Below are 15310 nucleotides of genomic sequence, written 5' to 3'. Positions count from 1 at the left end.
ATTACGGTATGTTAAGTTCTCAAATATCTGGTTTATAAATCAAGCACGTCACTGTTTAATATACAATATTTCCTCTGTTATGCATTATACTGTGTTTAAAATTTTGATAATTGAAAGACATTTCTCTTAGGAGCACAACAACTATCCTACAGGCTATTCATTATCATTATTATCATTATCAATATATTTATTATTATACACCAAGAAAGAAAAGAACATTTGGCACCCAAATGCCTTTATTTATTTTTTTGGACACATGAACACAAAATCCCTGCAGGCTAAAAAAAAGAGAAAAAAAATACATTGCAGTTATACACAGCCAGCATATTATCGCAATAGGAAGGCTTTTAGCCCACCTTCCCCACCAACAGGGGTTGTTTATTTGTTATTTAAAGAAAAAAGTACCTCGTATTGCTATAGACATACATCCAGTCCAATTTTAATAAAATACAATTTAAAACATTACAGGTCTAACAATATAGAAACCAAACAAAAAAATACATCAGAAGTCAAAAATGAACAAATGCAAACAAGTTTTACATACATGTTTCAGGCTCTAGACAGAAATATCACCAAAATGTGTCAATAGCAAGGTATAAAGAAACTCTTAAGTGATATTCACATATGATCTTTCCTCAAATTGCACAAGGGAAAAAACCTTGCAGTTCAAACAGTATTGATACAATGCCCTCCGAGCTCTACTTTCCTAAAATGAAAGCAGAGCGACTGCCTTGCTATTGAGCAAGAAGGGGGTAAAAAGATCTACAACACATCCACAAGGGTAGGTTTTTTGGGGTGGGGTGGGAGGTTGGGGTGGGAGGTTTGCTAACCTGTCAGAATGGCCTTGTCCCCAACAGGTGGATAAAGGCTTTTGATATAAGGGTACTGTGGGGCAGAATGGAGTGAGGGCGGCGGGGGGGGGACACTTCTAAATCATACTGATACATACTGCATGGAACATCTCTTTTGCATCCCTTGATTATGCCTCTTTGGGTGTCATCTTTAAACAGCCCTCAAGCTAAGAGCAAGCAACCCCAGCCTGCACCTCAAATCTGCTACAGAGCAAAAGCTTTTCAGAGCCTCTTTTCGAATATAAGTGCTCACAACAAGAAGGATGGGGGAAAGCAAAAAGAGCAAGGTGTTTTGGTTGGCTCTATAAACACCTTTTGCTCCTAAAAGTTTTTTCCCTTCCCCCCCCGCCCCAGTCCAAATTTGCTACATTTGAGAATCTTTCACAACATATAGCTAAACAATAGCCAACAGGCTTTAAACAAAAGGATAAAGCATAAAAAAACCAAACACCATAAGAACCTACAGCTACAGAATGCACGTCTTCCCATTGATTGACACATGCATAACAATTCAGTTCATCCCGTTTTCAGGGTGGGGGTGAGGTTAGTTCAGATGAGCAGATTCTGCCATACAACAGCGTTGCTGCATCTGGATCTTGCAGTCATTAGTTCTGAAGACCTTTTTTGCTACTGTTGCCACCCGTACAGCCCCTTGGATAAATCCTCAGCTTTTAAGCACTCCCACCCCAAAAGACATCATCACACTCTTCAGCAACAGAGAGTTAACTGAACATTTTCTTTGCACAGAAAAAAATTCCAACAGGGGCAAAAATTAAAGGAAAATTCATGAAAAATTCCAAGAAAGTGCAAAAGTTGGCAAAAAAAAAAGCTCCTCAGACATTTTTGGATGATAATTTTTTGTGACATTAATGCATTAAAAAGAATCCCACTTATATATATATATATATATATAATTTTTAAATACAGAAGACTTCAAAAGATAGCTGCGGTCTGTAATACATAAGAAAGATATAATGATTAGAACAGGGTTTTGTTTTCCTATTATAGAAGACATAAAAGACCATTTCATCTAGTCCTGCCTATTTTATGATGAACGAGTCGGAAAAGCCTTTTCCAGGGCAAGTTCAGATTCCTGCCTACACAGTTCCGGACAAACTGCAAGTTATGTTAAGCACCCATTTAATAATTAAAAAAGCATGTTTTCAACTGGTCACTTTCTTTCTTTAGCGAATGCAGCCAAAGAAGGAGTATGTGTGTCAGAAGGGTGGGATCCATATTTGCCTTTGGTGACAATGACATGAGGAAATAGGGAACTTTTGGCCCACAGGCCCAATTATGCTTTCCAGGCTGGTTTGGGCAAACCATGTCTACCTTTTCCTGGCCTAGTGTCATATACAAAATGTGCTACTGATTCTTCCTCAGCAGCCAGAAATCAGTGCTTATTAAATATGGTGCCTTTTTCTATCACGCTGCACAGTAATCCCACCACACCAGTCCTAATCCAGAAGCTCAAACTGCTGTTTATAAGGAAGAAGAGTCGCCAACAGGAAACATGTTGTTGGTTTTTTTGTATACTTAACATGTTGCTTGACTCTGATGTTCAAGAGTCAGACTTACCTGCAGACAGGCAAATTAGAGAATTTCTCTGCTCCACATGCACTAGGTGTGCTTGGCGCTATGAAAAGCTACCTGCCTAATGATGTTACAATATACGTTTTTCTTCTTGACATAACCTCTCACTCTTTCCGAATTCACGTCCATACCTAGTGCAAAAAAAAATCCCGAAACCATGTTACACACTAACACAGGTGCTTACTCTCTTCAAGGTGCCTCAGTTCTCCATTTGTTGGCCAGCAGGAGTTCGATTCTTGCATTTTCTCCCTGAACAGGTATTTTTAAAAAAGAAAAGAAAAGCAGCAGACCAACTGAAGCATAACAATTCTTCCTCCCCACATGTCCTGATATTTATTACACAAGTGAGGTATTCTTAAGGGGAAAAGAAAACGAAAGACTTAAATACGTTTAAATAAATCTAGTATCTAAGCCTGGCCACACTATGTGTCAGAGCAGACTTTGCTTCACTCCTGTTTGATTGGGGGAAATAAATGTTTATAAGCTAGAACCCACCGGGGGGGGGGGAGAGGGGGAAGGAGAAAGAGATTTCTAAGAGGAGCTTACAAAAACTGCTTTCAGAAGACTAATGTCAAGTGTATTTTGATACAGCTGACTGACAGTATTTAGAAATGTAAACTTTCCAAGTATCTACAAGCTCTATTTCAAAAGACTGAAGAAAAAAATCTAAACCACATAGCATATTGCTGACCTTGAGGTCTGGATCCAAATGTTCACAAGGTCACATGACTCTGCAACACCACCTGCTCACATCAGAGACTACTAGAGTGCAATTATTGGCAAAATCCCAATCTTTCACAGTGGCATCATCTCAGTTAAAAACTAGGAATTTAAAGCATATTGCGCTATCACTCACAAGCTAGTCTCAACGCAGCACTACTATGGTCTGCAAATGCCCCCCTCCCACCCCCCTTTTTGCATTACACTTTTTAGTGGAAGAGAACCAAGCAAATAAAGAGTTCTAATTTATAGAAATGGGTCAAGATCAACATTAAAATGTACACTTCACACATGCTAGCAAATGTTGCTGTACATGCGGGCAACCTAAACTCTCAGAGAAACAAAAGTTTTAAAATGCTGGTAAAAGTCTTTGATTGCTACTGTCACACTATACACAACTGTACATATTGGCAAAGCCTTTCCTATATATGGAACACCCACTTTCCAAGCTTATAAAAAGGGGCTAGACAGACCAATGGTGAATATAAAACAGTTAAAAATAATCATTTGTAAAAAGCATGAAGGGAGCCTTTTCTGATCCATTTAAGAACAAATTTCCTCTTCAGCAAAGTCAAGTCAATCTACACAAGAATGTTGGCTGTAACTCATGTAAAGTATTCAGCTAGAAAAGTTACTGCCAGGGTATTAAAAAAAAATTATTGCCAAAGTTAAAACCTTCTATGAAAAAGAGTATTAAAAATGACCTCAATTCATCAAACACAGCAGCATAAAATGGGCACTTTCATAATGACTGAAAAATACCTAAAACTAATCTTTTAGAACTTAGTCACATACTTTTTAGAGGGGGAAGCAGTTCAGCATTCTGAACCAGTCAGTGGCAGTTGTGTGTAACCATTATGATTTTACTAGACCTGCCAGAGGGCATTGCTATCTGCTTATGTTACACATTCACAGAACAAGAACCACCAAGTTGAATTCGCAGTTATAGTGCAATTGTTCTGCAGCCCACGACTGCAGAGAGATTTACAAAAAGACTAGTAAACCAGAACAAGAAAGCAGAAAAAAACAAACAAACAGCAATACCTCAGATAAGTAATAGTTGTTGAAAGGTGTTTACAGTAAAAGTTCCATTTATAAAGTCTATATGGCCCCACACAGAAGAACAGTGGAATAAGATGTTTTGCCATATCCGGAGACTCACTAAGCAGTATGAAGAAGCCCAGGAGGAATTCTGCTTCTTGATAAGCTTAAGGGGGGGGGGACGGACAAGGAGGTAACTTAAAATTGATTAGCAAAATATTTCAATAAAAACCTTTCGTGCCAAGTCCTTTAAAAATTTCTTTTTACGAGGATCAGCCTTTTGCGCTTTGAGGTAAAAATTCAGTCCAATGCAAAGACTGTCTATGAAATTCCTATTTACTGAAAATCACAAAATAAAAATGGCTCAATTGCGCCTGCATCGGATGTTGCTGCGTCAATTCAGTGCAACTGTCCCAAGCTGCTGGTGGTGGACAGCCTGAAATAAAAATGAGCCCTAACCACCAGTGGTTGGTGGCCCCGCCCAACTGGGCTCCTGCTTCTGCCTCAGACCCTCAGATTCTTATCAGGCAAAATACATTGTGTGCTGGGTGTCATGATGGATCTGCACTGCCTTGGCTAGCGCCTGAGGATCACGGCCGTTGCTCTGTCCTGAAACGTGGCTGCCTTCAGCACTGCGGGGGGAGGGAAACAGAAAAGAGATTTAGTAAGGCAACATTGTCTCAATTAGTCAACATTTTCTTTATTATTATTATTATTATTATTATTATTATTAAAAATTATAAATCACAACATCCCCCAAACTGAAAAGCAGTATACAGGAGGATAAAAGGCAAAAACTGCCAGCAACACCAAAAAAACAAACAAACATAAAATACGGTTCAAACTTCACAGTGACAAGTAGAAGACAATAAATGCATGCAAACAGCTGCTCGATGAAGGCTCTGAGTACAAGAAAAGGCCACCAAAACCAGAATGCCGTTGGTGCACCATTTTTTGCAAGGAACGGGGTATCCTACATAGTAAATGCAGCTGCACTAGAGGCCCTACTCTCAGTGGCTGCAAGATGAATGCAAGAAGAGTCTTGTTGTTGAGCTCAGAGACCAAAGGTCCATCTAGTCCAGCATCCTGCTCTCACAGTGGTTAACCAGATCTCTGTGGGAAACCCACAAGCAGGATGAATTCCAGGGGCATCTAGCACGTTTAAGTGAGCCTCCTCAGATTATCTGAGCAACTGAGCAGGAATGTAAGGTTGAAGGCAGGTTCTTAAGTAACTGGGTCCCAGGTTGTTCAGGGCTTTATATACCAACAGCAAAACCTTATGGTGGAATTCAACACAGCGCTAAATGGGGTATGCATTCCTTGCCACTCACATAGAATATAAGCCCGCAGAGTAAGGAATTTCCAGCCACTGGTTGCCTTTAAGTAAGGGAATATGGTCCTTGGGCTGAATAAAGTTCACCACCCCTTCCTTGCCTAGTGGTCCATGGAACAGAAGCATGCATGCCCCTCAATTTACTCACCTGTCATGATCTTTGTCCACAAGATGGTATCTTGCCCTAAATGCTACCAGCCTGGCATAGTATGCAGGAGCAGGGATCGAGACAGACCGTGTACACCTGACGTAAGTGTGACACAGCTGGTATGTCAGTAACTGCAATTCATCAGCAGTGAAACAGTTGTCATCCCACAAGACTTGGTAGTGAGAAGGACGGCTAGTTCCCTGCAGGAAAAGAAGGCCAGGAAATCCACTAATTTTATTTTAGAAGACGTGTAACGAAAGATGAATGACTGGGCACCTGTCAGAAAGTCCCTTCTCTCTTTCTGCAAGGGTAAATTACATCTTGGGAATAAGAACTCTGCTTACCCCTCTTCTTTTCCAGATGCCTCCCCATTTCTCTGAGATACACAGGTTTTAGCAAGGTTGAATGTCACTAACGACAAAGGTAGAAGGGACTGTTCCACTAAGAGGCACAAATGCTGTGGGCCCATTGAATTAACAGTATATTCATGCATTCTTCCCTCCTGCACACATTTTAATGGCTTAAATGAAGCTGCTGTAGGGCAGTTCCAATGCATATAAAAGTAAATGAACAGTCAAAATATTAAGATATAACCAAAGCTGCAGATTACCTGAATTCCTGCATGGCTACAGAGGTAGAAGTCGAATTCAGAGGGATGTGTGATTGTGCTGTCCACAGTTGTGCCTGCTGGAACATTGCCACTTTTCCCCACCTATTAGATACATCAATGAGAGCCTTAGTATCTGCATTTGTGGCACAGTTCAATGCCATTCAACCAACCAGTTGTTACCTTCTTGGCCACTTATCAGTGTAACACACTTTAAAAATTGCCTTCCACCTTGTTATTCAGCTTTGTATAATGTATCAGTTATGCCTTAAAGCAACATTAAGCATAGATTTGCAGTAACAATAAAACCTGAAGTATACAACTGCCCTATTGCAGCTACTTTTGTTGTGATAAAAATTGCAAAGTCAGGTATGCTGCCTTGAACTCTTTGTGGAAAAGGCGAGCTATAGATGAAATATATCTATTACTCTATTTGGCTTTTGGATACCTCAGTTTATAATTTATTCTTTACACCATTTTCAAAGTTTTAAGCTCTGAAGTTCAGAAGAACTGCTGCCTGTCTTACTATATTGCCCTACAGCTTAGAGTTGCTATGGTACTGACAGCAGACTTGAGGAATGGCCAAAAGCAGCACTTTCAGTGTTATTCTGAACCTGAGTTCCGGTGCTTACTTTGGTATCCTGCGCATCTGAGCATTTAGTTACAAATTATATATTAAGAAATTAAGCACCCTTCTCAAGTCATCCTTTGTCTGGCTGCATGACATTTATTTTATTATTATTAATTTAATTTACCGGTATATCCCTGCTCTATGGTTTTTTTCAACTTCACTTTGCAAACAAGCAATGAATAACATTATGAAATGTGCTCTTTCCATCAAGAGTTATTTGGCAGCCCAATACAAGATGTGGTCTAATGAGATACCTCATCATTCCAAAAGAAGCATTGCCTACCCTTTCAGATTTGTCAGCACAGAACAGCCTTGTGTGATGCCTTTTCTGAACAACTATGTAGGTGATTCCTGGTCTGTAGTCTTCTTCCAAACTGATGCAGGCCTTCCGGATTGCAATGAGTTCTGGCCAGGCCACCTAGAAATTTTAAGTGCTTGACATCAGCTATTTATCTGGATTGCACAAGGTCATTATTTTTATTGGATTTATCCAATACATACAACTCCTTACATGGGCCAGTCGAAATAAATTAAAAAATTGTCCAACTAAGTTTGTTCTGGGTAAAGTGGTACCTCGGGTTAAGAACTTAATTCATTCCAGAGGTCCGTTCTTAACCTGAAACTGTTCTTAACCTGAGGTACCACTTTATCTAATGGGGCCTCTTGCTGCCGCCGCGCAATTTCTGTTCTCATCCTGAAGCCAAGTTATTAACCCGAAGTACTATTTCTGGGTTAGTGGTGTCTGTAACCTGAAGCGTATGTAACCTGAGGTACCATTGTATAAGCTTTCGTGTGCATGCACACTTCTTCAGATACACTGTGCATGCACACAACAGCTTATACCCAGAACAAACTTAGTTGGTCTCTAAGGTGCTACTGGACAATTTATTTATTTATTTCAACTGCGTCAGACCAACACGGCTACCTACCTGAATAAAGGGCCAGATTCTACTGGCACTGTAAGATTTCAGCTTAAATGCCAATTAAAGTTGAGGATGAAGAAATACTTTTAGTATAATACAAGAGGCTTGGATTTGGAGGCTGCCAGCCAGCCTACTCTTTCAGCAAACAATGAGTAAGGAGGAAGCTTAACTAACACATTAGGACAGGGTTCAGTCATTTCAGGTAGTACCAAGTTTTCACACCCAAAGGAAAAGGCAGTTTCTCTTTCTGAAGATTAAACACCCTCTTCCTCATCATTAACAAATGTATAAGGGACTATATCAGTGTTTCCCAACCTTGTGCCTCCAGCTGTTTTCGGACTACCATTCCCATCATTCCTGACCACTGGTCTTGCTAGCTAGGGATGATGGGAATTGTAGTCTCAAAACATCTGGAGGCACAAGGTTGGGAAACACTGGACTATATGGTTCTAGAATTTAAATGACAACGACACACATCACACAAAAAACACAATTTGCTGGAGAGACAGGTTAGAAATTTAAACAAAAACATGTTAGAATATGGCTCAGTCACTCTGTGCGGATTTTACAATACAACCACTCTTTTGGGGGGGGGGGACATGGCATAGTTACTTGCGATAGTTGCTACTCTATAAAAATGCAAAGCAGCCACCAATAAGTCATTTTTCATAGTAAATTGCCTTATACAGAGTCCATCTAGCTCAGTACTGTCTTCACAAACTGGTAGAGGCTCTCTGGGGTATCTCATAGGGGACATTCTCATTCCCAGCTCTAACTGGAAACAGGGATTGAACATGAGACTTTCTGCATAAAAGGGTGTACTAGGTCACAGATTGGTTGAAGGGCAGTTTAGAAGTTTAATAAAAAATAAAGGAATAATAAGAGAAAACCAAAGATCACAGAGTAATTTACAGTATAAAAACACAAAAATATATACTGTAATACCAAATGAAAACAATAACCACCTACAGTACTGTTCTTATTATTTTTTCAACTTATATACCACCCTTTTAAACCACTGCCACGTTTACCTATACAGAGTAGCATTTCTGCAAGGAAGGAGGGGGGTATGTAACATGAACCAACAGGCTATTGGTCTGTGGATGTATCGGATCTCAAAAGTAACTACAGTGGCACAGCCTGCATGTGATACAAATACTGGATCTCAAAATTGGATAATAAAGCTTACAAACTAAATGCTTTTAAGACAGGCTTCCGCTTCATGCAACCTCATGGCACAAACTTCTCTGGCCAGAAAAGAAGTGGAGTCTCCTGGACCTTCCTAAGTTTGGAAAGCTAAACCTCCATGCAACACATAAGGTTATTGAGACAAATACCTGTTTCATCTGCCCTTCTGACACACCTCCCCTATAGTAGATGATCCGTGTGGGCTTGAAGCGGGTGGACTTATAGAACTGGATCAACAGTTCTCGCACCATGTTGGTCAGGTCCTGAATCACTTCCTGGCTGTACAGCAGCTCTTGGGAAGTTTCCTGGCGGGAGGTCTGTACTCGCACAGTAGCACAGTAGCGGCTAGGGTGGCCGTCCATGCTGCCTACGACAGCAGCGATGGAAGGCTTTTTCCCATCCCCAGCAGGCGGATGTGTTACATCTGCTCCCAGAAAGATCACTGGCTGCTGGAATACAGAGGGCCTATTCAATTGAAAAGGAGAGAGAAAAAGTTTACACTGGAAATCAAGAAATTGTATGCATTTTCACATTCCTTTCACCTGTCTTTTGACTTTTAATTTATGCACTAATGTACGCTGCCAGATGTGTGGGGTACCACAAGGACTGAACATTCTGCTGCTCCCATAGACAATGCTGTAACTAACCATAACTGCACCTGGTGCAAACCACATCCTGTACCCCCACTATCTATACCAGGAGTCAGCAACCTTTTTCAACCGTGGGCCGGTCCACTGTCCCTCAGACCATGTGGGGGGCTGGACGATTTTTTTTTTGGAGGGGGTAATGAACGAATTTGTATGCCCCACAAATAACCCAGAGATGCGTTTTAAATAAAAGGACACATTCTACTCATGTAAAAACACGCTGATTCCCAGACCGTCTGCGGGCCGGATTGAGAAGGCGATTGGGCCGCATCCAGCCCCCGGGCCTAAGGTTGCCTACCCCTGGATCTATACATATTTAAATTGGAACCATAGATTTAGAATTAGAATCAAATTAGAAAATTTACAATCCGTGAAGCCTGGTAACATTTTGACTTGGTAGGGCTATAACTCTTAACCTTGCTGTATTCATCACAATAGGACTTGCACAGCACTTATTTAAGGAAAGCATGTCATTACAGTTGTGCAGAGAGCCAAAAATTATTCTCTGCACATCTATAGACAGGGTAAGAGGTTTCATGTAAGAGGGCCCAACTATGATTTTCAGACAAAAATGACTCTACCTTTTATTTAGAAATTATGTTTTTTTATTTATATATTGAATACTTCTATACATCCATTGCCATGAAACCTAAACTTCTAAAATGTGACAAACACTTGCTTTCAGTTGCATGCAGTTCCCCCCCCCCCCGCAAAATTAGCTTTTCATTCAAAACACTTTTTTTCTCTAAATGAAAAGAATGAGATATTTCAACCAATAGACAAAAATTATTGATTCATTAGATCTAGGGCACATCAGTATAGCTGAGTCCTGAAAATGTGAAGAAATAATGTCTCATGTGCAGAACAATCACTATCAGCCTCTTATGTCTGAGATTAGGGAGAAATACCTTTCAGGTTTGGGGAAGGAGCCCAAACTTTTCATTTTAGAAATTAACTGATAAGCTCACAAGCAAGCGAGAAACAATTCATAGCACCCACATTTTCTTCCATTCTGCATTCAAGATATCCTGGGGGCACTTATTGGAAGCTGATCTACACACCTTTTCTGGAAAGGCTCTGGAACTGCACGTGGCTCAGACAAGCTGCCCTGCCCCACCCAGCAGCTGCTGCAGCTTTTAATGAGTGAATTCAGGGAAATGGTTAATACAGAGTTTGCAGCTACACAAGCCATCCACCATTTCTCCTCCCAATCCATTTCACGAAAATAAATGCAAAACGATTAAGCAAAAATAGATAGGTATCTATTGATTTATTAAACATGCGGTGTCCACTGTTGCTTGCCCTCTTTCTCTCTCAGCAATACCACGAAACAAATACAAAACAAACAAACAGCTCCTCAAAACACTCCCTCTTGCTTCTGTAATTACCAGAAGATGCTAAAAGTTATGAGGAGGGTCTGGGTTTCAAGGAAAGAGCTCTGAACATGCTCATGGTGCTAGGCTGTTCAAGGTTTTCAGGCACTCCTCCCTAATTCAGTGGCTGCTGAACAGCCCTCAAAACAACAGAGGGAGAGGAAGCCCTTTCAGGGGCTGAAAAGACAGCAGTTCTCCTAATATTCAATAATCCAAATATTCAAATATCTTAATGTCAGTGGCATTTCTTCCCAGAGACACATGTGAGGGACCATCATATGACATATGAAGGCATGGGATAGGCCCCGTAAAAAGGGGGGAAATCCTCATCTTCCCACATTTCCCCTGTTGTTTTGTTTTCCAGTTATTGGAAAATGGGAGCAGTAGTTCTATTTTTCAGTTTTTTCTTCAGGCCTTTACATCTCTTAACTATAGCTATACTTTTAGGTTAGGACTTGCTGAATGGTGCATAGAATGATTGACCAGAGAACATGAAACTGACAAATGCCTCTCCAAGCCACTGTAACTTTATCAAAGTATAAAATGTGTGTGGGGGAGGAATGTGTGTGTCCTTTTGAGATTTTTCTTGGGGCGAAAGCAGGGAGGGTTAAAGAATTGCTGGGCATTCTCACTGGGAATGTCAGCGGCCCTATTGGAAGAACCTCCAGTCATTAAAATACTGCTTTATGACTGCATGACAGTTTGGTCTAATTAAATTGAGGCTCCAATAAACATCCTAATTTCACAAAATCGCATTAATGCAATTTATTAATCAACGGCAAAAATGAGCAAACATTCATTGCATTGGATGCAACTTGCACACTTGCACCAACCAAATCTTCTGGGAATTTTCCAAAGTCTCTGGAGCAATTTTGTGGATAATGGAGCGACAGTAACACACTCAGAGCAGCACACAGTCAAATAAAATTAAAATAAAACACAACTACAAAATTAGGATAGAAAGTTAAAAATTTCCCAGCACAAAGCATGTCAAATTGGGGTCTCAACATCTATGATGGCTTTAACAGGAATTCTAGTAAAGTTGTTTTAATCCTACCCCCTATGTCGCAACAGCATCTAAATAAAGTGGGTCATAATACGGAAAACTGTATAGTATGAACCGTACACAGTGCTATCTTGTTCAAACAATGACAGAAGCGCACATGTAAAAAGCACAGAAATTTTTTTACTGGCATCTGGATGCCTCCCTATTAGGACCAAAAGTGAGGTTTTAGGCTTGTCAAGAATTTGCATATTACTATACAGAGTAATTTTTACTGGAAAGATGTTGACACTATGCATTAAAAGTGGAAGCCATTCTAAACAATCACGGCTCACTTTGCTTCTCAACCAGTATCAACCAGTGTGCCTGCTGCATTAGATTCCTAAAGGTATTGAGTTTAATCTGACCTTTGATGTGGTACAAGCACGTTGTTTATCCCACCAAGTTTTGCATTGATCTTCAGACATAAATTGGACAGTGTCTGCGGAGAGGTTTTCACCACGTTTTTCACCTGAACACACTGTGTGGCCATTCCTAACAGAGTATCCCCAACACGTTTGACTTCAGCTGTAAGGGAAAGCAAGAATTTACTTCAATCTTTTTTAAAAAAAAGAAGAACTGTTTTTATTTATTTTCATGGTACACAAGATAAATTTTGAGAAAATAATTATTGCAACAGTAAACAACATATAACTTGTCCTGATAAAATTACAGACTTTTATCATGCCATGTTAAAGCTTTCATTTGATTAGAGATCATGCCATGGAATCCCATGAGTGCTGGGTGGATTCCTGCCACAGTCTGAACAATTTATGTATTCAATAAACATTTGCCATATTACTTCAGACAATCTTAGTTAATATGCTCAACTGGATAACCTGCTCTGTGAGTGACTGGATTTATTTTGGGGAGCGGGGAAACCTCACTACGTTGCATAGGAGGGAGGAAAAGGTGATGCCAAATATATCATGTGTGCACTTTGGTCACAAATATTTTTGTTGGAACTGCAAAGTTATATTAAGTTTCATCTTCCTTACCATAGACTGGTGTCTTTCCAGGGAGAATCACTACAATTAGCTGAAGCCCAACATAAGTCAACTTCAAGTGTTTGAACATGGGCTCCACACTGTCGGCACCCTGTGCATATTTACAGAAGCACGGTTGGCCCTGGATTGGCATCCCTGCATCCTTGGAGATTTTGCGCAGTTGATCAGTAAAACTCCTATAAACAAATTATGCCTTTGAGGTTATCAGCAGCAACCTAAAATCTTGCAAGTTTTATATCTATTATTCTGAGCACACCATGAGATTCACTGCTACAAGACATAATGGTGACTAGCTGAGCCTGTTTTAAGAGAGAAGAATTAGACCATTCCTAGAATATAGGTTTTGCCAGTCATTAGCTATACTTGCTAACTGAAAACTCCACATACAGTCACAGTACAACTCAGAATACCATGAGCTAAAGATAAATGGGACAGCTATTCCCTTCAGGTCTTGCTTAATCTTCTAGAGGTGTTTGACCTGTCACTGTTGGAAAAGGAACACCAGAATAAATAGATTTTAGTATAGTTAAATTATGCTTTTAATCCAAAATTCCCAATCAAAATAAATAAATTGTAATGCAATTTTTATCTAGGATTGGGGAAATAGTTTCTAGTACACTTTCAGAAATCTAAAAATACTGTGCACAGGCCCAGGCAAGAAAGTGGCTCTCACTGGCCAAAACTTCTACCCCACTCATTTACTGTCAGGTCAGAGTTGTGCAGACACCTCTTAGGAGACAAACTCAGCTTCGATCTGCAGTGGCCACCTAAGTGCCTGCCTCTGCCAGTTGCTTCCTGTGGGCTCTGAAAAAGTGCCAAGGCAGCTTACTCTTCAGAGCCAGGCATTCTGGGTGAGATAGCCAGGAAAATGCCCACCCCGCTGCCACAGTGGCTACCATAGAAAGGCCTTCTAAATCATTTTTAAGAGTTTTAAAAGTCTTCCTAAGCACTGCAGAAAATCATGGCAGTAGTGCAAGCATTACCTTAGACACCTTGCCCAGAAATACCTGGCTCCAAAGGACCCCTCTTTGGCCAACTCTCAGAGCCCAGAGGTCGCAAATAAGCCACCTGTGCTGCCTTTGCTATTGCAACAGATAACTTTTTTTAAAGTGGGGTGGTGATGGCAGGAAAGGGGGGCAGTGACTCTGCTGCTGCCGGAAACAGAAGGATTGATTAATCAGGTTTCCAGAGGCTGAGTCCCATCAGCCAGACCATGCCAAGGGTCCCCTGTAGTCTTGTGCTAGCCCTGCTCAGGTGTATGCCCTTAAGCGCTCGTTCTGTTTTGTTAGCTCATTTATTTCTGTGTAAAGCGTAGCATACTAAAAATATACTCAACAAACAACACTTCCAGACGGAGGTTGCTAGAAAGTCACTGGCAACAAGATTTCCCCTCTCAATAGTTATTGGATTTTCTATGGAAACTGTAAAACCAGATCAAATATGGGAAACATATGGATTGGCATTTTGATGTCAACAATGTCATGTGGATGCGAGGAAAAGATTTGCATGCATTAGGGCAGGGGTCCCCAGACTTACCGGGCTTCGGGCCGGAGGGCAGGGGAGTGCGCGCGCAGCGGGCCGGAGGGCGGGGGAGTGCGTGCCCATGCGCATACGCACACGCACACGGTCAGAAAAAATCGCCGAAAATCGCTTGTGCGCATGCGTATGGGCCTCCCCCGACCCGGAAGTGCACCGGAAATGACCTCTTCTGGGTCGGGAGAGGCCCATACGCATGCGCACAAAGGATTTTCGGCGATTTTTTTCCGATTTTGAAGATCGCCGCCCCGCCGCGCGCCGTAAGAGCGGGCGGCAGCAGCGGGCGGCGGGGGTCGTCGCGGGCCGGATTGGGAGGCCAATTGGGCCACATCCGGCCCGGGGGCCGTAGTCTGGGGACCCCTGCATTAGGGGCACTGAACCCACAACCGACAGCTAAATCACCAGCAGTTATCAGTGGGGAAAAAGAATAAATCACTCTGTTTATTCAAAGTTAGAAATGACTTACTTTAACAAGTCTTCTCGGCATTGTTTCTGAGGGGCAAAGCAGGCAACAGCCCAAACTTTGATTTCGATGCCAGCATAGAATTGCTTTCCCCTCATATCCCAGACACCCTGATTTGGTGTAGCAACTGTCTTATTCTAAGGAAGATTTAAAAAAACAAAACAGTTATTCCACAACAGCTTTAAGCTAATGTACAAATGAAACATT

The 15310-nt window shown here is 41.1% G+C and overlaps 1 protein-coding gene across 2 annotated transcripts in view; it reads right to left on the bottom strand.

Annotated features, from left to right (window-relative positions):
- Positions 1-411: 411 nt before the first annotated feature.
- Positions 412-15310, bottom strand: part of AGO4 (argonaute RISC component 4) — a 32805-nt gene continuing 17906 nt past the window's right edge. The window contains exons 11-19 of one of the 2 annotated variants that reach the window (XR_004692757.2): positions 15107-15240; positions 13096-13280; positions 12466-12625; positions 9185-9500; positions 7208-7342; positions 6297-6398; positions 5687-5886; positions 2629-4837; positions 412-1802 (exon numbers count right to left, since the gene is read on the bottom strand). Coding sequence is in view for 1 of the 2 variants with exons in the window: in XM_035118310.2 (XP_034974201.1) it covers positions 4729-4837; positions 5687-5886; positions 6297-6398; positions 7208-7342; positions 9185-9500; positions 12466-12625; positions 13096-13280; positions 15107-15240 (1341 nt within the window). In the remaining variant the exon portion in view is untranslated. Of the gene's footprint in view, positions 4838-5686; positions 5887-6296; positions 6399-7207; positions 7343-9184; positions 9501-12465; positions 12626-13095; positions 13281-15106; positions 15241-15310 lie in introns of both variants that reach the window. The other variant, XM_035118310.2, reaches the window with a different exon arrangement.

Source organism: Zootoca vivipara, chromosome 6 (assembly GCF_963506605.1).
Source record: "Zootoca vivipara chromosome 6, rZooViv1.1, whole genome shotgun sequence".
NCBI lineage: Eukaryota > Metazoa > Chordata > Lepidosauria > Squamata > Lacertidae > Zootoca > Zootoca vivipara.
The sequence above is the reverse complement of the archived record's forward strand: the minus strand, read 5'-3'. Positions and strand labels throughout refer to the sequence as shown.